The following is a 20046-nucleotide window of genomic DNA, read 5'->3' as shown; positions in this document are numbered from 1 at the left end:
ATTCCTACTCCTAGGAATAGGCTTTAAATTCATTGTTAGAAACATGTGTCTTCCTAATAGGTTATTTTTTAACCTAACGTTATGTAGTTATTATTACATAACACAGGCAAGATGATTTCTGATCACCCAACATTCCTGCTCTCTAAAGATCATTTCACCGGTGTTTAAGACTACTAGTTCAAATTATGTAGTTTGAACTTCTTGCCTCCAAATGGTCATCCCCACCCATGGTCAAGGATTTGATTAACAGTGCATTTCTTACAGCTCTTATAAGTTAAACATTAATTTGAACAGTTTTAATCTTCTATCTGGATTTTAGTTTCATAGTTTACTTCATCTGAGTGTATTTTTCTTATGTATAGAGGGCAAAATGACTTATTTTTTTAATGTGTAAAGATTTTAGTTTATATTATCTGTAGTAGGCACCATGTTATTCCGTATATCTTTTGATGTTATTTCATACTTAATGTACCAAAGGTAAGAGAGACAGTACTGAGAACAATTTTTGTTTCTATCATATTGGACGACTTCTTGAAATTGATGTATTTGCATAGGAAAAGACATATGTATCATAAACTCCCTATCTCAACTACTGCCCTTGGACAGGCATAAACATGTACTTCTGTTAAACATTTGGGCTTTTAGGAGTGCTGCAGTTGATCACCAGAGTATGTAGATGAGAGAAACTGAGCCTATCAAATTCTTAGATAAGATTAAGCTATTTTTGTTCTATCTGGTATAAAATATCAAATGCATTAACTGAGTAAAAAGATACAAAGTGACTGAAATGCATGGCATTTTGAAATGTGGTAATGTAGGTTGAAATTCATGGTTCATTTTCGTCATTAGCTTTTTTTTTTTTTTTCGAGATTTAATTTACACTGAACAATTTTGGAGCCAGTATTTTATTTCCATACTGCTTCTGATCTTAAGGACTTAGTAGGTTACTTAGTTTCTTTATATCTCAGTTTTCTCATCTGTCAAATGAAAAAAATAATAATTTCAAATATCTTTCAGAGTTGTTGAGGAAAAATTGAATTTATTGTATTTAAATTGTATCTTGAGAATAAGGAGACATATAAGTGTAATATTTATAAGTATTCTGTAAATATATTTGTGGGAATCTGTGTATCAGGATCTCTTCCATTTTGCCTTTGTATTGTATAATAATAGAGGGCAATATTCTTTTATTTGTTTATCAGTAATGAAGCTGTGTTCATGAATGTCTTAAATAATTTTTAATCTGCACTTACTTATTTTTGCTTTGAAGCATAGTGCTCAATTATGTTGAATAATGATTTGAGGTTTTTTTCCCCTATGCTAAACCAAGTTTGTTTTGGACCTTGGTGATGCTCCATTTCCTGCTGTTGCCCTTTGTCCTGCTAAATCTGGAATATGACTGAAATAGATAGTTTTGCAGTGAGCTCAGAGTAAACTTCCTTTTCAGAATAAAAGTTTTGCTTCATAAAGAAAATAGAATTTAGAGGTTTTTTTATTTAGTTAAAAAGGCAAGTACTCTTTTTATACATAGATTTGGAAAAAATGGAATGCACAAATACTCATCTAATCAGAAAATTATCAATTTATTTGTATAACTTTGGTTATAATCCTAAATGAAACTTTTAGTAAGATGGACCAATACACATCAACCCTTATAATTTAACCCATATTTAATAAATCCTTGGTATGCACAAAGTGTGGAAATGGCTGGTGATTTTCTTTGACTTAATAATGACTTTGTACATAAGGAAGGTAATGTTCTTGACACTAAAGAAAACAAAATCATTAACAGCCTATTAGTCATTACTAGTTATATGTTTGTTTTAGGAAGTTAGACGTGAAAGCAAGAAATGCGTATTTTATACCGGTAAACCTGACGTTAGCCCTTAGGAAACTTTGTGGTTTGACTTGAGGAGCTTATGCACTACTCTAAAAAGTTGTTGAGATGCATGAAAATGTTTTATTCTTTCCTTTTTATTATTTTTCCAGTATCAAAATTGAAATTTCCTTGGTAGAATATAGAATTGATAGCACTTAATGTGTTATCCATACCTATGGAGCATAATGTATAGATATGTAAGAGTCTAAAATAATTTCCAGGTTGGTTTGTTTTGGAATCTGATACTTGGTCATCCCGTTCACAAAGTTAGCTAGTACAAGATCACTAGGTTTTCAGGTAATCAAGCTGAGTTTTCAATCCCTGTGGGACATTTAGGTAGAAATACTCCACGTGTATTGTTCAGAAAGGAGGTCTATTTTGGAAATAAAGGTTTGAGAGTGATCATATTGGAAGTCATTGGAAAGTTATATGAGCATGAGAAGAAGAGAGTAACTGGAAGTCCTGGAGGACATGATCATTTAAGAAGATAGTGAAAGAGCTTGTTAAGGAGTTTGAATGGGAGGAGAACCAAGAGTGAGTGGTTGCTTCAGAAAGTAGAGGGGCGTTATAAAGGTTAAAGGAGTGCTCTGCCTTTTCTATAGCTTCCTTTTCTTTTTTGCAAAATTGCATGGCAAATTTGTGTAAGTGAATGAAGAATTGGGATCAAGAATCCAATTTACCACAGTCAGCTTTCTTGTCAACAGTGTGAAATTCAACACAGTTAAGAAAAGCATTATAGAACATATATTGTATTCAATGGTTCAGAGATTATTGGTGGCTTCAGCAAAACCAGTTCTAAAAAAGAGTGAAAAAATATTAAAAATACAACTCATATCATTTTTTTAAATTATTAAATTCGACAGACTTAAAATTACTACCACGTTGCTATTAAAGTATTTAACATTTCCTCTTGATTTTTGTATTAACCTGGTTAAGTACTTTTATTGGTCTGTGTTTATGTGGCACTGCTCTAGAGCATCTGAAAATTCTCAGATTCCCAAGAATCCATCTGTAACTTTGGAGATATGTAATTTGAAAAATACTGCTCTATAAATTGTGTCTGATGACCACTTGATACCAATGCATTGTGACCATTGAAATTGAATAATATTAGGCTGGGCGCGGTGGCTCACGCCTGTAATCCTAGCACTTGGGAGGCCGAGGCGGGCGGATCCTTTGAGCTCAGGAGTTCGAGACCAGCCTGAGCGAGAGCGAGACCCTGTCTCTACTAAAAATAGAAAGAAATTATATGGACAACTAAAAATATATAGAAAAAATGAGCCGGGCATGATGGCGCATGCCTGTAGTCCCAGCTACTCGGGAGGCTGAGGCAGAAGGATTGCTTGAGCCCAGGAGTTTGAGGTTGCTGTGAGCTAGGAGGACGCCACGGCACTCACTCTAGCCCGGGCAACAGAGCGAGACTCTGTTTAAAAAAAAAAAAAAAGAAAAAAGAAAAAAAGAAATTGAATAATATTAGTTACAAGATAGTCATCCCTAATATGCTTAAAGTAATTAAAAAATTCATAGAAATAAGAATACAAACTTTAAAAATTCTTATGTAGAGCTTATAGACCTCTGAAAATATTTCTGATAACCCCCAGGGTTCTTGGCATCAGTTTCAAGAACACAAGCCTTAATCAATTATTATATCTGATGTACTGCTGTTGCTCTGCCTCTTCTACGGCTTCCCTTTCCTTTTTGCAAAATTACATGGCAAATTTTTATAAACGAATGAAGAATTAGGACCAAGAATCCAATTTACCACAGTCTATTTTCTTGTCACAATTATTCATATCCCTCCCATATAAAACATACACTTTATGTCCATCTCAAGAACTTCAAAACTCTTATCCAAACATATTATTCTTGAAGCACATGATCTTGTGATGTATATCAGATCTGATTGTGGAATTTTTTGATATTAAGACCTGTGAGCTCAGAAGACACTATTCATATCTGTCCCCTACAGATGCACCATATAGTGGTGAAACTGAGATAGGAGTGCCACAATAAAGATTCTTCAAAAGGGAAAGAATGAGAGGCACATAGAAAGCACTGGTTCACAGCAATTCTGAAAACCCTGGGAAATGTTGCCTGGTCCCTCTACGCTCAGAGAAGGAATGTTCCATGATTTGACTCAGTTCTATTTCTTGGGAATAACTGCCCAGGCCACTCTTCTCTCTTGATTTTGGCTTTATACTCTTATAGGTTGTTTTTCTATCATTTTCCTTTTGCTATATCTTAAGATGGCATCAGAGACTATGTACTTTCTTGTGACTAAGCAGCTTCTTTAGCCTGCTTTCTGCATTAGAAAGTCTCCTATAGAAAGTGGGGGCTTCTCTTTCCTTCTAATTTTTCTGCCTCTGGTTCTCTTTTGTCTAGTCATATTGTCTAATAACTCCAAGATTATACTTTATAGTAGTGTAAATAAGGGACATACTTGTCTTGCTCCTCATTTTAGCAGGAAAAAGACTGGGTTTTTCCATTACATTAGCTTCAGACTTTGTGGCTGAGGCGTGTATATGTATGTGTATATTTTTGTGTATAACCGCTTTAAATCATAGGTCAATTTAATTTATAATGATGGACAATTTAGTTCCTTATTCACTTTTTCTAGGTCTACTGATAATGTATGTCTGCCACTATTAGAATATATTATGCAATTACTAAAAATAGTTTTATATGTGTATATGTTAAGATATGGATAATTAGACTATTCTTAAGTTCCAGAGAAATGATATTAAGACTTCACATAGTTGAAAAGAATCACTGTCATTACTTGCTTTAATTATTGATATTTAGTAGTTGTCATTTTAAGTATTCTCCTTTATGATAATCCTCATGGATTTTAAGTAGGTGCATTTGGAGCTAGGTGTGACACTTAATTTTTGATAGTCCTTCACTGTTAAAGATATAAAATAAAATGCTTATATAGCGAGGGTTAATGCCTTCTAGTGTCTGAATATGTGTTCAGCCTGGCTAACTTTTTCTGCTTATACTCAAAGTCCTTGATGTTGACAAAAACTCTTGATTTCTGTTGTTGAAAATATGGCATTTTTTCTGGTCACTCAGAATCTACAGGGAACTATGTGGACTGACTATGTAATCTGCCATAGCCGTATATGAAATCCTTTGAAGATGTGAGAAGGCAAGGGTTAGTAACACTTGCTGCCTCATCCCTTCATTAGTTTTTATTAAAAAAAATAAAATTAACCCTATAATGTGACACTTCCTCAGGCAAGGGAAGAGGGAGATCTTCTCTTAAATATATTTTATGTAGACCCTGCCATCTTAAAATATGAAAAAATAACTTATTCTTACCTATAGCTAAAGAATATGAACATTTTCCTTTAATTTGTGTCTTGCAACTTAGATTCAGACTGTTAGAGGTATATACTCAGGTTGAACCAAAGCATTAAGTAATCTATGCATTTCACACAAATCTCAATCTAGCATTTCAAAACAAACTGTTTACCTCTGTAAAAAAAAAATGTAGTTTTGTTCGATACATTTAACTAGTATACAATTTTTCCTTACATTAAACATTTGAATAGTGGGAAAGGTAGTCCCTATTTTAATTTGTGATGCTATTGTGAGGTGAATTCATACTTCTTTTTAATGAATTTTGGCATGATTTTGTCAGTTCAAAATATAAAATTTAACCTTTCTGTTGAATCAACTTCATTTTAGGAAAAAAAAAACTAGATTCTAAGAAACAGTAGTAATGATGTTTTACTTTTATGCTGACGTTTAATTTTATTATTTAAGATATGTAAGTTAATTGTAAAAAGTTTAAAAATTACAGATATGTAGAAAGTCACTCAAAATATCTTTATTCAGAGACTTTTAAAGTACTTTATGGATGTGATTAAAATACTTTACGGCTGTATAAATTAATTACATTTACTACTACAAATCATTAAGATATTTAATTTGAAAAACTTGAACTTCACATGAAAATTGAACATTATTTTAAACTTTTAAACTCCATTTAACAAGTGTTGATGTCATATTAATGATTTGTATATATTAATATATGTGTTAATATATTTAATTAATACATAGTGGTAATGTTTTTCTCTAAAGAATTACCTTTAGTGTAATTTGACTAGTTTTTATTGGGTGCCTACTGTATGCACATGTTATTTACTGTCATTTCATCCCTTGATTTTCTATTTGGTTAGTTTTTTAAAATTAATAAACTTTAAATTTTAGAGCTGTTTTACGTTCACAGCAAAATTAAGCAAAAAGTATAGAGTTCCCACATACTCCCTGTGCCACAAATGCACAATTTCCCCCACCATCAATATCCTGCACCATGGTAGTACCTTTGATCAATTAACAGACTTCCCCAAAACATCCGAACCAGAAATTTCTTTACCTGTTTACCATGGGTATGAAACTCCAAGATGAACACAAAATTCATGTAACAAGACATATTGTACCTACCAATGCAATGTTGGCCTTTTCGAATCCTGCTGATTTTAACTGTGATTTTTCTACACTACGCTGATAAGGCCTGCAACTTTATTAGTTATCTGAATGGATAGTTATTTAAAATCTGAGCTGGGCGTGGTGGCTTATGCCTGTAGTAGCAGTTATTCAGGAGATTGAGGTGAGAGGACTGCTTGAGCCCTAGTTCAAGTCCAGCCTGGGCAATGATTTGAGATGCTGACTCTAAAAAATAAATAAGTAAAATCTAAGAAATACATAAAATAAAATTGGAAATCTTTCTCACTAGGAATTGGTATGTTCCAAGCCCATTTTTATTAGTAGACCTCTATAAGAATATTGCTGCTTTTGTTTGTGTTTAAATGGCTTCCAAACCTTTCCTGGATGTGACAGGTTTTCCTTTCATCAAAACTTTTGCTTTCCTCTATTTAATTGACTATTACTTTATCTGAGGTCATGCTTTTCCAGCTAGAGTCAGTTTCCTACTTAGGTTATATTTCCAGATAATAAGAAAATTAAGGCAAGATGGAGAGATAAAGTCATCAGAGATGGCTTAGTGAAAGTGGTAGTAGTGATGAAGGTTTTAAATGATGTATGTAGCTTAATAGTTACAGAAGATGTTCCAGGTAAGCAAGCATAAGACATTACCAAAAAGTACAAAGGAATATGGTTTTAGTATAGATTATTGTTTCTGGTAATAAAGTAGGCTGTTGGAATTAACCCTTCTTCTGAAAATTACTGGAAATTCTGGATAAAATTTAAGAAACATCTTGAAAGCATTGAAAAGCTGGCAAGATAGTAAGGCGTTATGAAGCCAAATCTTAGTAAAAGCAGAAACTTAGAGGTAAATGAAAGCCACTTTTGCCTGGTGAACTTGAGCTTTTATTTTTTGTGATCTTGTGGGCAGATGAAAGTTAAAGCCAACTGACTAACCAGAATGAGATTTTCCCTTCTAATTCCACAAAGCTTATACCTTTGGCATAAGGATGAACTAGAAAGCAAACCCACTTCACTCTCCCCTCTCCACTAGGGGATTTCAGGGAAAAGTGCCATGAATGAGAACCAACAGAAGCAACAAAAATATATCTGGAAAGACTGCATATGTTGATATTAGAAGGCAGAGATTATATGCTTACCAAGTAAAAGTTGAACAGATTCCATATTTCAGAGAATCTGAGACAACTTTGATTATAAGATATGTCATTACTTTATGTAACATTTAGAAAAATGCTGTCACTTAAATTGTAGCTTAATACTTTAATTCATGATATATGACTTGACGATACCAGGTCCTCATTGTTCTCAAATTTCTTTCATCTTTTCCTAGAGATTTGGCAGTTTCTCATCTTCATTTGCATGACTTGGCATATGATAGATAATCCTTTTGCATGTATTTCAGTTTCATCTACTTGAGAGTATCTCTCATTTTCAAGTTTATAGAGCAGTAGCTGCTATTTGCAAGAAAACAAAATTGTGATCATTCCTACAGTAATGCATATTTGCTTCATTAATGTCAGATAATATCCTGCTGCTCTGTTTTCATGCCTTTCTCTGTACACAATAATTTCATTTTATTGCCTAATCATAGTATACTTTTTTTGAAGGCATTTTAATGGCAGTTAAATTCATCTTGTGTAGTACCCATTATACATGTAGATCTAGTGAAAGGACATAAATATGAACACCTATTGTCAGCTTTGCACATGCACAAGCAGTAACAAATCTGTCAGCTACATCTCTAAGGGCAATTGTAAGATGCATTATAATTTCAAAGATGTCAAAATGTTGAGTGTATCTTAGAATCATAGAAATAGGAAAAAAAATGACCTGGCGGTTTTTTAAAAAAATGAAATGTCTAGAAATGGGCAAAAAATTAGAATTTTTTTGAATTGAATGATAAAAGTACATTTTAGAACTTGGAAGCTACAGAATTACTTAGGAAAATAAATAAATTTACTTATTTCTTTTTAGAGACAGAGTCTTGCTCTGTTGCCCAGGCTGGAGTGCAGTGGCATGATCATAACTCACTACGGCCTCAAAGTCCTGGGCTCAGGTGATCTTCCTGCCTCAGCCTTCCAAGTAGCTGGGACTACACATGCCCAGCTAGTTTTTAAAAGTGATTTTTAGCGATGGGGGTCTTACAATGTTGCCCAGCCTGGTCTGAAACTCCTGGCCTCAAGTGATCCTCCTGCCTCAACCTCCCAAGTAGTAGCTGAGATTACAGGCATGAGCCACTGTACCTGGCTAGGAAAATTTAAAGACGTATGTTAGAAATGAAAAAAGGCTAAAAATTAATGAATTAGATCCTCCAAGATCCCCGCCTCCTGGTGTTCACACTCTTGTGTAGTCCCCACATTGTACCAGGGTTGGTCTGTATGATCAATAGAGTTTGGCAAAAGTAATAGTATGTCATTTCTGACATTTGGTTATAAAAGACACTGTTGCTTCCACCTCAGTTGTTATTCTCATATTGGGGAAATCCAGCAGTTCTGAATTGGGTAAGTAGCCCTTTGAAGAGGCCCATCTTGTGAAGTAGTGAAGCCTCTTGCCAACTACTACATGAGTGAACTTTAAGTGGTTCCTCCAGCCCAGTCAAGCTTTGATATGCCTACAGCCTCAGGTGACACATTCATTTCACGTTCCTGAAAAATACTGAGCCAGAACCACCCAACTCACCTACTCTTGAATTCCTGATCCCCTGAAACAGTGAGATAATAAATGTTTGTTATTTTAAGCTACTAAATTTTAGGGTAATTTGTTATGCAGGAATAGATAAGTAATACATCATCCATTTAAGAACATAACAAACCACAAAAAAGTGAAGGAAACTGTAGTTTTTTTATGTGAAAATTCTCAAATTTATTATATTTTCAATTGCAGAAATATACATATATCAGAAGGTTGGCATGTATAAAGGAATAGATTTAAAGTTAATAAATATCACTATTATATAACATCTTGGGCTGAATGGCATAAACAATCTATATCTGGATACACTTTTAATTGAGAATACGGAAGTGGCATTGAGAGTAAATAGCTCTTTCTGCAGATCTTTTTAGTAGTCATGGTGATATAAGATTTTTGCAGAAATTTCTTATAATGAAATGCTGGATCTAGAAAATGATGATCAGTAGCTTCTAGCATCACACACACAAAAAAAAGAGAGATAACCAGATACATACCTTCTGAAGGACATATCACCTATGTAGTAATTTTTGCCAAAAAAATGTAATCTGAATTTAATCCTCTAGATTTAACTAGTTCATAGGAAATACAGAGGACTAAGGAATGTGTTAAATGACACAAGGATATGCCTTCATCAAAATCCCTAATGTGAGAAATTCTACATCACAAATGCCCTAACATCTACAACAAGTATTTGGGGGAGGAGAATGATGGTAGGGAAGAGGTGTAATGGAAACCTATAGGTTAAAAAAAAACTTAAAAGGTATATCAACCAATTGCAATATATGGACTTTGAGTCCTGATCTGATCAAACTATTGAAAAAGAAAAGCATTTCTGAGCGAATCAGGAAAATTTGGACATGGTATTAAGAAATTGCTAATTTATTTTAGCTGTGATAAAACAGTCATATTTTAAAAAGATACTTTTAAGGATATATACTGAGATATTTGTAGATGAAATAATATATCTGGGTTGCTTCAAAATAATGCAGTTGAGGATGGGGCTATAGATGAAAAAAGATTGGTCATGATTTGGTAATTGCTGAAGCCAAGTCTCCATTCTCTATTTTCATGTATGTTTGAAATTTTATTTAATAAAATATTTTTAGAAAGAGTAGAAATTAATGAAATAATAAACATAATGGAAAGGATCAACCGAATAAAAAGTTGGTTGTTGGATAAGGCTAATGAACTTGAGTCAAGAAGAAAAGGTTTGTGGTTATATGTATGTGTTTCGGAAATTTCATACTATATCCACCCTTTTCAGTCCCCTTCACAAGGTACATTTCATTTAGAGACAATCTTTTCTTAAAAATCTTGTTTAACTTAATTAGTGCTTCTGAAACTGAATTGAGCACAGACATCCTTTTTTACACTTGATCTTAGCCAAAAGGCCGAGAAGCTACTGACATCCTCTTTAAAAAAAAAAAAAAACAAAGGAAGTTTTCAAATCATATCTGTTTATCCTCCACGTGAACAGTGTTGGGTTGTGTACTTGCTTAGGAAATGTTGACTTCTCCAATCTTATAATCCTACATAACCCTCCCACTACTTCCTGTCATTTCCACACTGGAATGATAACAAATATGGTACATCTTTGAACATATGTCAATTATTTTCTCTGTCTGGAATTCCTATCTTCCTCATTCCCTTCTTGAGAATATCTATTTATGATTCTGTAAAAGTTTTTTGAGTGATTCTGCTACTTAGTTATATCCATCCTTGACAGAATCAATAACTCACTTCTTTGTATTTTTTCAATACTTTTCTATGTTACTTCTCATGTTGTTTTGCATTTATTTGTTTATGCCTCCTTTTTCTCTTGAACAATGAGCACTTTGAGGAAAAAAATTCTATTTTATTTGTCTTCATATCCATAGAGTCTAGCATGGTCCCTGGTTGGTACGTGGTTGGCAAGTACTTATTAAATGTTTTTTATAGTTGCTAAGTTCTATCAGCAGAACTTGAGGGCTGACCTGAAAGACTAATCACCATTAATGATTCCTGGTTCTATGAGGGGAATTTATCTTCTTTTGTTAGAGTGTTAGAAAATATATAATAAATATAACTGACTTAAATGAACATTTACAATGCAACTCATATGTAGATTGAGAGCTGCCCAGCATATGATTGAAACACACATATGTATCTAAAAGTTTATACTTTAAAAACTTGAATGAATACTATAATCCAAATATCATTGCATGGAGGAAGTAAGGTATTCCCTTTGTTATTGGCTGTAACTGTATCCCTTAAGAACTAGGTGAAATTACATGGATCCCTTAATTCCATTATCTAAAGCCTCCCCAAAGGCAGAATAGGGGGTGTGGGGGTGGGGTAGATGTTATGAGATGATAAGAGCCTACTGTGCTTTAATGTAATTTAAATTTAAGTAATCACATGTGCCTTTAGGCTACCATGTTGGAATGCACAGCTCTAAATCTAAGTGTTTAGATTTCATCCTTTGCTAATGGTCGGTGGGGCAGGCATTGAAGGTATTTTAGCAGGAGAGAAGAGATGATTGGATTTAACACATTGACTGCCTTGTGAGTAGTATTTAACTCAGGCTAGTTTTGAGCACGGGCCACGTGAAGCAAAACCCTGCAGCTGGTTTGTGAAAATCTTGCTGATGTTCTTATTGTTACAATTAATGCTGACAATTTAATTCTAAAAATGTGGATTGCGTTGCATGTAACGCATGCACAGAAGGCAATAAAAAACAACAAATTAGAAAGGATCATTTTGTTTTAATAAAACACTGTGGCCCCAGGAAAATTTTTTTTTTCTAGTGTGGCAGTCAGTGTGTTAAATTTAATAAATCCCATTAGTTAGCTGTGTGTAGATCGGAGAAATTGAAGCTACAGACCAGTAGGGAGCTGTGTAACAGTCTAAAACAAAAGACTATCATAAACAGTGGCAGATGAGATGATTGAGTGCAGAATCAATAAACTTGATTTCATAATTATTTTGCTTATTTTCTTATATTGGTCTATGACCAACTTGATGGCAGAGTCTATGCTGTAATTATTCTGGTAACCAACATGTTTTGAGTGTTTGCTAAATGCCAGGCACTGCTGAGTGCCTTGTGTGCATTATCTCATTTAGTGCTCTCAACAACACTATGAGGTAGGAAGCATTATCTTCATTTTGTAGATGAAGAAAAGCTCAGAGCAGTGAAGTAACCTGCCCAAAGTCATACAGACAGTAAATGCAAAGAGGTTTGAGAGAAAAAGAATAAAATGAAAAATCAGATGGTAAGAGAAATTATGAAATATTTAAGTATGTATAGCATAGAACATTCCTGTCTTATGAGGGTTTCCTAATTTTGTCACATAGTAGACTATGGAAATGATATTGATATTTATTGAGCACATAGCATGTGGTAGGCATTCTAAGCCCTTGACATGTATTAAGTTATTTAGTTTTTGCAACAGTCTTGTGAGATAGATTCTATCATTATGCTCATTTTTATAGAGGAAGAAACTGGTATGCAAACATAGGCTGACTTGTTCAAGAATGTGACAACAGGGATTAGGGTTCAGGTAATTTGGCTCCAGCACTCCTGCACTACTTAATGCATTTGTGTGTGGTGTTAATTGATAAATATTGTACAAATGGGGAAATAGACCATATGATGGTATTTCAGTATACCAAACCATGAAAGTAACTAAGCTTGAGAGTTAATTAATGCTATTACTGTGTGTGTAGAAATCTTTCTTTTTATTGCCTTTGGCAGTGAAGTATAGATCTTCCAAGGGTTTTATTAGGCTCTGTGGAATGTGGCTGCTTTTTGTGTTAAATTCTTTATAGCCTTGAATTTACTGATCCTGACTAAACTCCCCTTTTCCTTTTTGTCTACTAAAGCTCGATTTTATTCATGCGCAGTTTAAAGTCATTTTAGTGTAGTGGAAAGAGCGCATATTAGATTCATGTATCCTTGCATTTTAATCCCTACATTGTCAATTACTAGCTGTATGACTGGGCAAATTATATATCTTTAGAACTTCCCTTTTCTAACCTATAAATGGGCAAAATTCAACCTTCTCTGGATAGTTTTAAGGAATAAATGGGATGATATATATTTAAAAATGCCTGCTATACTACCTAATACATGGCAGTTGCTCAAAAAATTGTTTTACTTCTTAGTAAATGAAACATTTCCAAATTTAAGTACCATTTTTTTTTCTTATAGTTGCTCAATTGTTTTAGAACTCTGAGCTTGCCAAATACTTGGTAGTCTGAGTAGATACTACCAGAGTTCCTAAATAAAATATGAAGAGAAATGCATTAATTCTTTATGGTGTTGTGTGACTGTTCTGTATCTTTTACCAAGAGATCATCTTCTGCCGTATTAGAGAGAACAATGATAAGGAAAACTCTAGCTATTAGTATTTCTAGAGTTCTATCCTGAACGGATAAATCAATGAATGAATAAATGAATGACATCCTGGTTGGAAATGTAAAAAGCAAGTAATGAAACTCTTGAAAAAATTTCTCACAAAAGATAGCTCTTTTTCTAAAGTATTTCCTTCTAATTTCTCAGTGATGGAGTAGATAGTGGTAGGTTACAAGCTGATTTTGGAACAGTATATTAATAGAAGGAACAAATACACAAAAGGTCACAGTCCCTGGATATTCAGGGAACATTCTTTTAGATTTTGATTTGTAGTGTAATGATTTTATTTTAGGGAAATAAGTTCTTTGAATTCCCATTATCCAAGAGCAGTGTTTAAGCAATGATATTAATGACTAAGTAACTGAGACTCCTAAATCTCCTGTTGAAATTTGACTGAAATAACAAGGTGTTGAGAAGGCAAAGGAAAAAAATTGAGCATCAAGATACAACATATACATAGATACACACACGCACTCTTTTATATATATACGTGTGTGCATATATATATATATATATATATATTTGTTTTTTTGACATAGGGTCTCACTGTGTTGCCCAGGCTGGAGTATGGTGGTATGATCATAGCTACTATAACCTTGAATTCCTGGGTTCAAGTGATCCCTCCGCCTCAGCCTCCCAAGTAGCTAGGACAACAGCCATGCACCACCACACCCAGCTAATTTTAAAATTTTTTGTAGAGATGGGGTCTTGCTATGTCACCCACACTGGTCTTGAACTCCTGGCCTCAAGCAATCCTCCCGCCTTAGCCTCCCAAAGTGCTGGGATTATGGGTGTGAGCCACTCTACCTGACTAATGATACCATTCTATACTCCCACCAGTAACGTATGAGAGTTACAGATATGCCACATCTTCACTAACACTTGGTTTGGTCAGTCGTTTTACTTTTAACCATTCTAGTGGGTATATAATGGTATCTCATTTGATTTTAATTTGCATTTCCCTTGATAACTAATGATACTGAGGACATATTTGTGTGCTATTTGGCCATTTGTGTATCCGCTTTTGTGAAGTGTCCAAGCCTTTTACCCATTTTTAAAATTGAATTGTTTTTTTGTTATTGATTTGTGGAAGATCTTTATATTCTTGATTCAAGTCCTTGAGAATATTTTCAGCCAGTATCTGGCTTGTCTTCCCATTTTCTTAATTGTATCACGTGATGAGTAGAAGTTTTTAGGCCAGGCACGGTGGCTCACGCCTGTAATCCTAGCACTCTGGGAGGCCGAGGCGGGTGGATCACTCAAGGTCAGGAGTTCTAGACCAGCCTGAGCAAGAGCAAGACCCCCGTCTCTACTAAAAATAGAAAGAAATTATCTGGCCAACTAAAATATATATAGAAAAAAATCAGCCGGGCATGGTGGCGCATGCCTGTAGTCCCAGCTACTAGTGAGGCTGTGGCAGTAGGATTGCTTAAGCCCAGGAGTTTGAGGTTGCTGTGAGCTAGGCTGATGCCATGACACTCACCCTAGCCAGGGCAACAAAGTGACACTCTGTCTCAAAAAAAAAAAAAAGTTTTTAATTTTGATTAGTACTGGTTATCTTTTTTTCTTTTTGGTTCATGATTTTTGTGTCCTACCTAAGAAACATTTGTTTATCCCCAGCTAGCAAAGATATTCTTTTTTTTTTTTTTTTTTGAGACAGAGTCTCGCTCTGTTGCCTGGGCTAGAATGCTGTGGTGTCAACCTAGCTCATGACAACCTCAAACTCCTGCCTCAGCCTCCCAAGTAGCTAGGACTACAGGAATGTCCTGCCACACCTGGCTAATTTTTTTTCTATTTTTAGTTGCACAGCTAATTGTTTTCTATTTTTAGTAGAGACAAAGTCTCATTCCTGCTCAGGCTGGTCTCTAACTCCTGACCTCGAGTGATCCTCACCGCTTGGTCTCCCAGAGTGCTAGGATTACAGGCATGAGCAGCAAAGATATTCTATATTTTCTTCTAGAAAGTGTCATTTTCAGTTTTTATGTTTAGATTTCCAATTTGACTTTACTTATGCATTTTACGCTTCCTATTAATTCACTGGACATATAAAATTTATTTAGCACCTTCTTAGTACGAGGCATTGATTTAGACACCTGGTATCCATTAGTAAACAAAAAGATAAAAATCTCTGCACTTATGAAACCTACATTCTAGGGGAAGTGACAAACAGTAAATTAAATGAATAAGTAAATTATAGAGTATGATAAGATATGGTAAAAGATCATGAGGGGAAACAATACGGTAAATTAAAGAGCAGTGGGAAGGTTTGCATTTTTAAGAAGGATGGTAAAGAGTAGTCCTCATTGAGAATATGTTATTTAAAGAATGACTTGAAGAAGATGAGGAAGTTAGCTTCCCTGCCAGGTACATGGGATAGGAGTGTCCTGGGTAGAGACAATAGCCAGTACAAAGGCCTTAGTGTGGGAGCATGTCTGCCATGTCTCAGAACCAGCCAGGAGGCCGTTGTAGTACAGACTAACAGTGGATAAGGTCATAGTGATATGGGAGGGCAGATTGTTCATAATCTTATAGGACATTGTTAAGACTTTAGCTCTCTGAGTGACAATGGAAAGCCATTTGAGGGTTCACCATACTTAATACATATTTTAAAACAACACATATGTATTCCTGAATATCAGTTAGATATTTCATATTATTGTTTCTTTAAATATCTGCTTAATAGATGTGAAAAACATTTTTTTCCCAATAGATATGTTGAATATTGTAATGGTTTTCTTCTTTCAGAAAGATCCAGATTACCTGAAGCTATGGTTGGACAATTTTGTTTCTAGCTATGAACAATTCTTAGATGTTGACTTTGAAAAGCTGCCTACCAGGTATGTAGAAACACTAATTTCTTAACCTTGGATGAGTTTGTTCATTTTTGGCACAAAGTTTTTATTGATAACATATTATCAAGCATGGCAATTATGCTACACTCTTGATAGTCCTGCATAACCTGTTCTCATGGTAGACATCAGGAATTGCTCATAGCAGTCTTTCTTGGTGATACTAGATCTGGCCCCTAGAAGCCTCTTTTCTGCTTTATTGACAGACTACCTACCAACTGCGTGTCCTGCAGGTCACATTCTGACACTACTCAGTGTTAGCGCCAGATCCCACAAGTTAAGGGCAAAGTCCTCCATGAGACTGCCCTCACTTCAGATATCAGCCAGTAGTCTCGGGGGCCACCTGTCCTTTTGACCAACTGGCAATGAATTCAGGGTTCTCACTCCTCCCACATCCCCATTCAGGTTCAGTAACTTGCTGCACTGACTCTAGGAACTCACCAAAAACACACACTTATGATTACACCTTTATTATAAAGAGTACACATAGGACAAGGTCTGGAAGGGTCCTGAGTGCAGAACCTCCATGCCCCATCCCCATCAAGTCAGGGCACATTGCCCTTCCTGAACGTTGTGTGTTTACTAATCAGGAAGCTCTTCAAGCTTTGGGGTCCAGAGTTATACTGGGGTCTTATTACATTATTGATCACATAGTTGAACACATTCTCTAGCCCCTCTCCCTTCCCAGGAGGATGGGGTGGAGGTGAGGTTGAAAGTTCTAACCCTCTAATTAGTGCTTGGTCTTTCTGATGTGATCATTCCCTCTATTGAAGGGCTCACCATGAGTCACTTCATTTGCACGACTCAGATGTCGTCCAAAGGGGCTTGTTATGAATAACAAAAGGCACTCTTGTCACTCAGAAAATTCCAAGAGTTTTTGAAGCTTGTGCCAGGAAACTGGGACAAAGACCAGATATATATTTATTATATCATAGACATGTGAGTTGAAACTTATTTCCATTCCTGGTCTTAGAGTAGGACCTTAGAAAACATCTTAGAGGAGGTGAAGTATTTAGTTTTTTAAAAACTAGAATTTTTTCCCCCATAATATGAGAAAAAAATTAATGGAAAAGTACAAATCTTTTCTTCCATTCCTCTACCCATCACCATTTCTGCACTTTCGCACCATTTCCCAGGCTCACTTCCCAGATGAAGTTTTTTTTCTATATTTTAAGCTATCTTAAAGACATAGTAGTTGTTAGTTAAGAAAGGTTAGCTGGGATAAAAAAGCAGGAGAAATGGGGAGAGGCATTTTGCTACAAAAGGAGCTCCAGTTATATTTTGAGGGGAGAAAGGAGGAATGGATGGTGGCTGATGATGAGAAAGAGTATCTGGAGAATTAAAAATCAGCAAGGAGGAAAGTGTTTGCTGTTTGGGAATGGAGGTAGGGATTCAGAGAGGGTAGGTACAGGGGAGTTGAGTCTGGAGAATCAAATAGGGGCCAGATCATTAAGTGCTATGCGTGCAATGCTAATGGACTTTGATTTTTTTCTTATGGAAGATAAGAGTGCTACTGAAAAGTTTTCTGTGTAGAATGTCATGATCAAGTTTGTTTTTCAAAAGTTACTTTGGTGGCATTGTAGAGGTTGGATTGGAGAGGGTTGAGACTGAAGACAAGAAGCCCAGTTAAGAGATAATTATGATAATCCAGAGAAGTCACTAGTGCTTTGGACTAAGATGTTGAATACAAGAAAGGATGTGGTTGTGCTAAGAAAGGACTAGTATTTCATTATTTATAAATTCACAGTTTCAGATTTCTTCCTCATTAGAACATTACTTATGATAGGTTTGTAAAGGTTAAAAATATTAAATCTTGAACTTTCCTCAAAATAAGATTATATATTATTGATTTCTACTAGTAAAAAAATATTTTATTTGTTTTTTTTTTTAGAGACACAGCCTCGCTCTGTTCCCCTGGCTGGAGTACAGTGGAACAATCATAGCTCACTGCAGCCTCGAACTCCTGGCTTCAAGCTGTCCTCCTGCCTTAGACTCCTGAATGGCAAGGACTATAGTGCATGCTGCAATGCACAACTAGTTTAAGTTTTTTTTAGAGACGGGAGTCTCACAGTATTACCCAGGCTGGTGTTGAACTCCCAGCCTCAAATGATCCTCCTATCTCGGCCTCCCAAAGTGCCAGGATTACAGACATGAGCCACCATGCCAAGCCAGAATATTCTTAAAATTTGTGCTTAGAAATACTTTTATTTTAATAATTTACAGCTCTTATTTATTTATTTAGAGATAGGATCTCTGTTGCCCAGGTTAGAGTGCAGTGGCATGATCATAGCTCATAGTAACCTCCAACTCCTGCGATCAAGTGATCCACCTCAGCCTCCTGAGTAACTGGGACAACAGGTGCATGCCACTATGCCTGGCTAATTTTTAAAAATTTTTAGTAGAAATAGGATCTTGCTATATTGTCTGGACTGGTCTCAAAATCCTAGCCTCAAGTGATCCTCCCGCCCTGGCCTCCCAAAGTGCTGGGATTACATGTGTGAGCCATTGCACCCAGCATACAGTTTATTTTAAATCATGTGCCTAAGGATTTTTGGAGTTAAGATTTGGGCCTTTGAATGTTTAGACTGTTGGAGCAACGGCTTCTGAAGTTTCTAAGCTACAGCTGTTATCATCTAGACATCAGTGAAAATGTCTCCTTTCTTGGGAGATCTTTTCCAAAAATATTATATAGACTTATACCATCACAATGTTTCAAGTAAGATGAAGAATACTGAGAGCAGTGCTTTATTTGCAATGTAGTTGGTTTATTTAAAATTGTGTTTTATATCAAAACTGAAAAAATTGAACCATGAATTTAATTTTACTAATAGAAAACCTTCAGATTTTCAAGTACATGCTATATGTAAGACATTGAATAAAGTTAGTCAAGTCACCTTAAAGGTAAAAAACACATGGATAATCCTCATTTAAAGTAAACTGACTTTATAGAATTTCCAAGTTAGAGAATTAGAAATGCAAGGCAGAGATGGCTTTTACCACAGTTGAAAGCCTTGAACCTTAAGCTAGGCTTCTTTCTGTGTTAGACACAGCCAAGCATTGGCAGCTGTTTATAGTAGATATTCAATAGCCAGACAGAAGAGTGGGACAGATTTCTGGAATTTGGGAAATTACAGCAAAAGGAGCATAGAATTTTGGATAGTAAAGTGCTAGAGGTAGGAACATCTTCCAAGTTTTTAAATGCTCATCACATTAGGAACATGGGCAAAATTTCAACTTTATAGAGTTGGGATTTATGGAGTTATATAAGGCATGTCCTACTGAGCCCCAATTTTATTGAAAGTTAGTTTAAAAAAATTTGTCTTTTAGACGCTATTTTTTTTTTACACTATCTAGTTACTTATTTAAAAACATGTGCAAATAGAGAACAAGATGACCAAGGACAAAGGGAAGTACTTTTTTAAATAGGAAGGATAAAATATTAGAAAATCTAATGTTTTCTTTCTTGTTGACATATGTTTTTGGAAAAGTGGGGAGGAATAGTTTAGGCTAGTCTTGAAAATTAGTATATTTAAATCTTTATTATTTTGAGATTACTCTGGTTTTTCTGACCACCTCTCTTTAGCAGGTAAAAAGTATATATAAAAATGAGAGATTTTTCTGGTACTACCTATAAATAAGAGAATGAAAGAATCCAAAGCTACAAGTGAAGTGATGCCCAGACTAAAATAAAACATTTGTAACTTGGTTATAGAATTTGACATTATTTTTAATGTGCATTGTGGTTTATTTTTTTGTGTAATTTAATTAAAATCAAATGTTAACTT

The 20046-nt window shown here is 35.0% G+C and overlaps 1 protein-coding gene across 1 annotated transcript in view; it reads left to right on the top strand.

Annotated features, from left to right (window-relative positions):
- The window catches only part of NBEAL1 (neurobeachin like 1), a 148971-nt gene that overhangs the window by 5362 nt on the left and 123563 nt on the right, over positions 1 to 20046 (top strand). Inside the window, exon 3 of the mRNA XM_069468588.1 lies at positions 16158 to 16249. Within this exon, the coding sequence (XP_069324689.1) occupies positions 16158 to 16249 (92 nt within the window). The remainder of the gene's footprint in view (positions 1 to 16157; positions 16250 to 20046) is intronic.

The sequence above is a fragment of the Eulemur rufifrons genome, chromosome 1 (genome assembly GCF_041146395.1).
Source record: "Eulemur rufifrons isolate Redbay chromosome 1, OSU_ERuf_1, whole genome shotgun sequence".
NCBI classification, from domain to species: domain Eukaryota; kingdom Metazoa; phylum Chordata; class Mammalia; order Primates; family Lemuridae; genus Eulemur; species Eulemur rufifrons.
The sequence above is the reverse complement of the archived record's forward strand: the minus strand, read 5'-3'. Positions and strand labels throughout refer to the sequence as shown.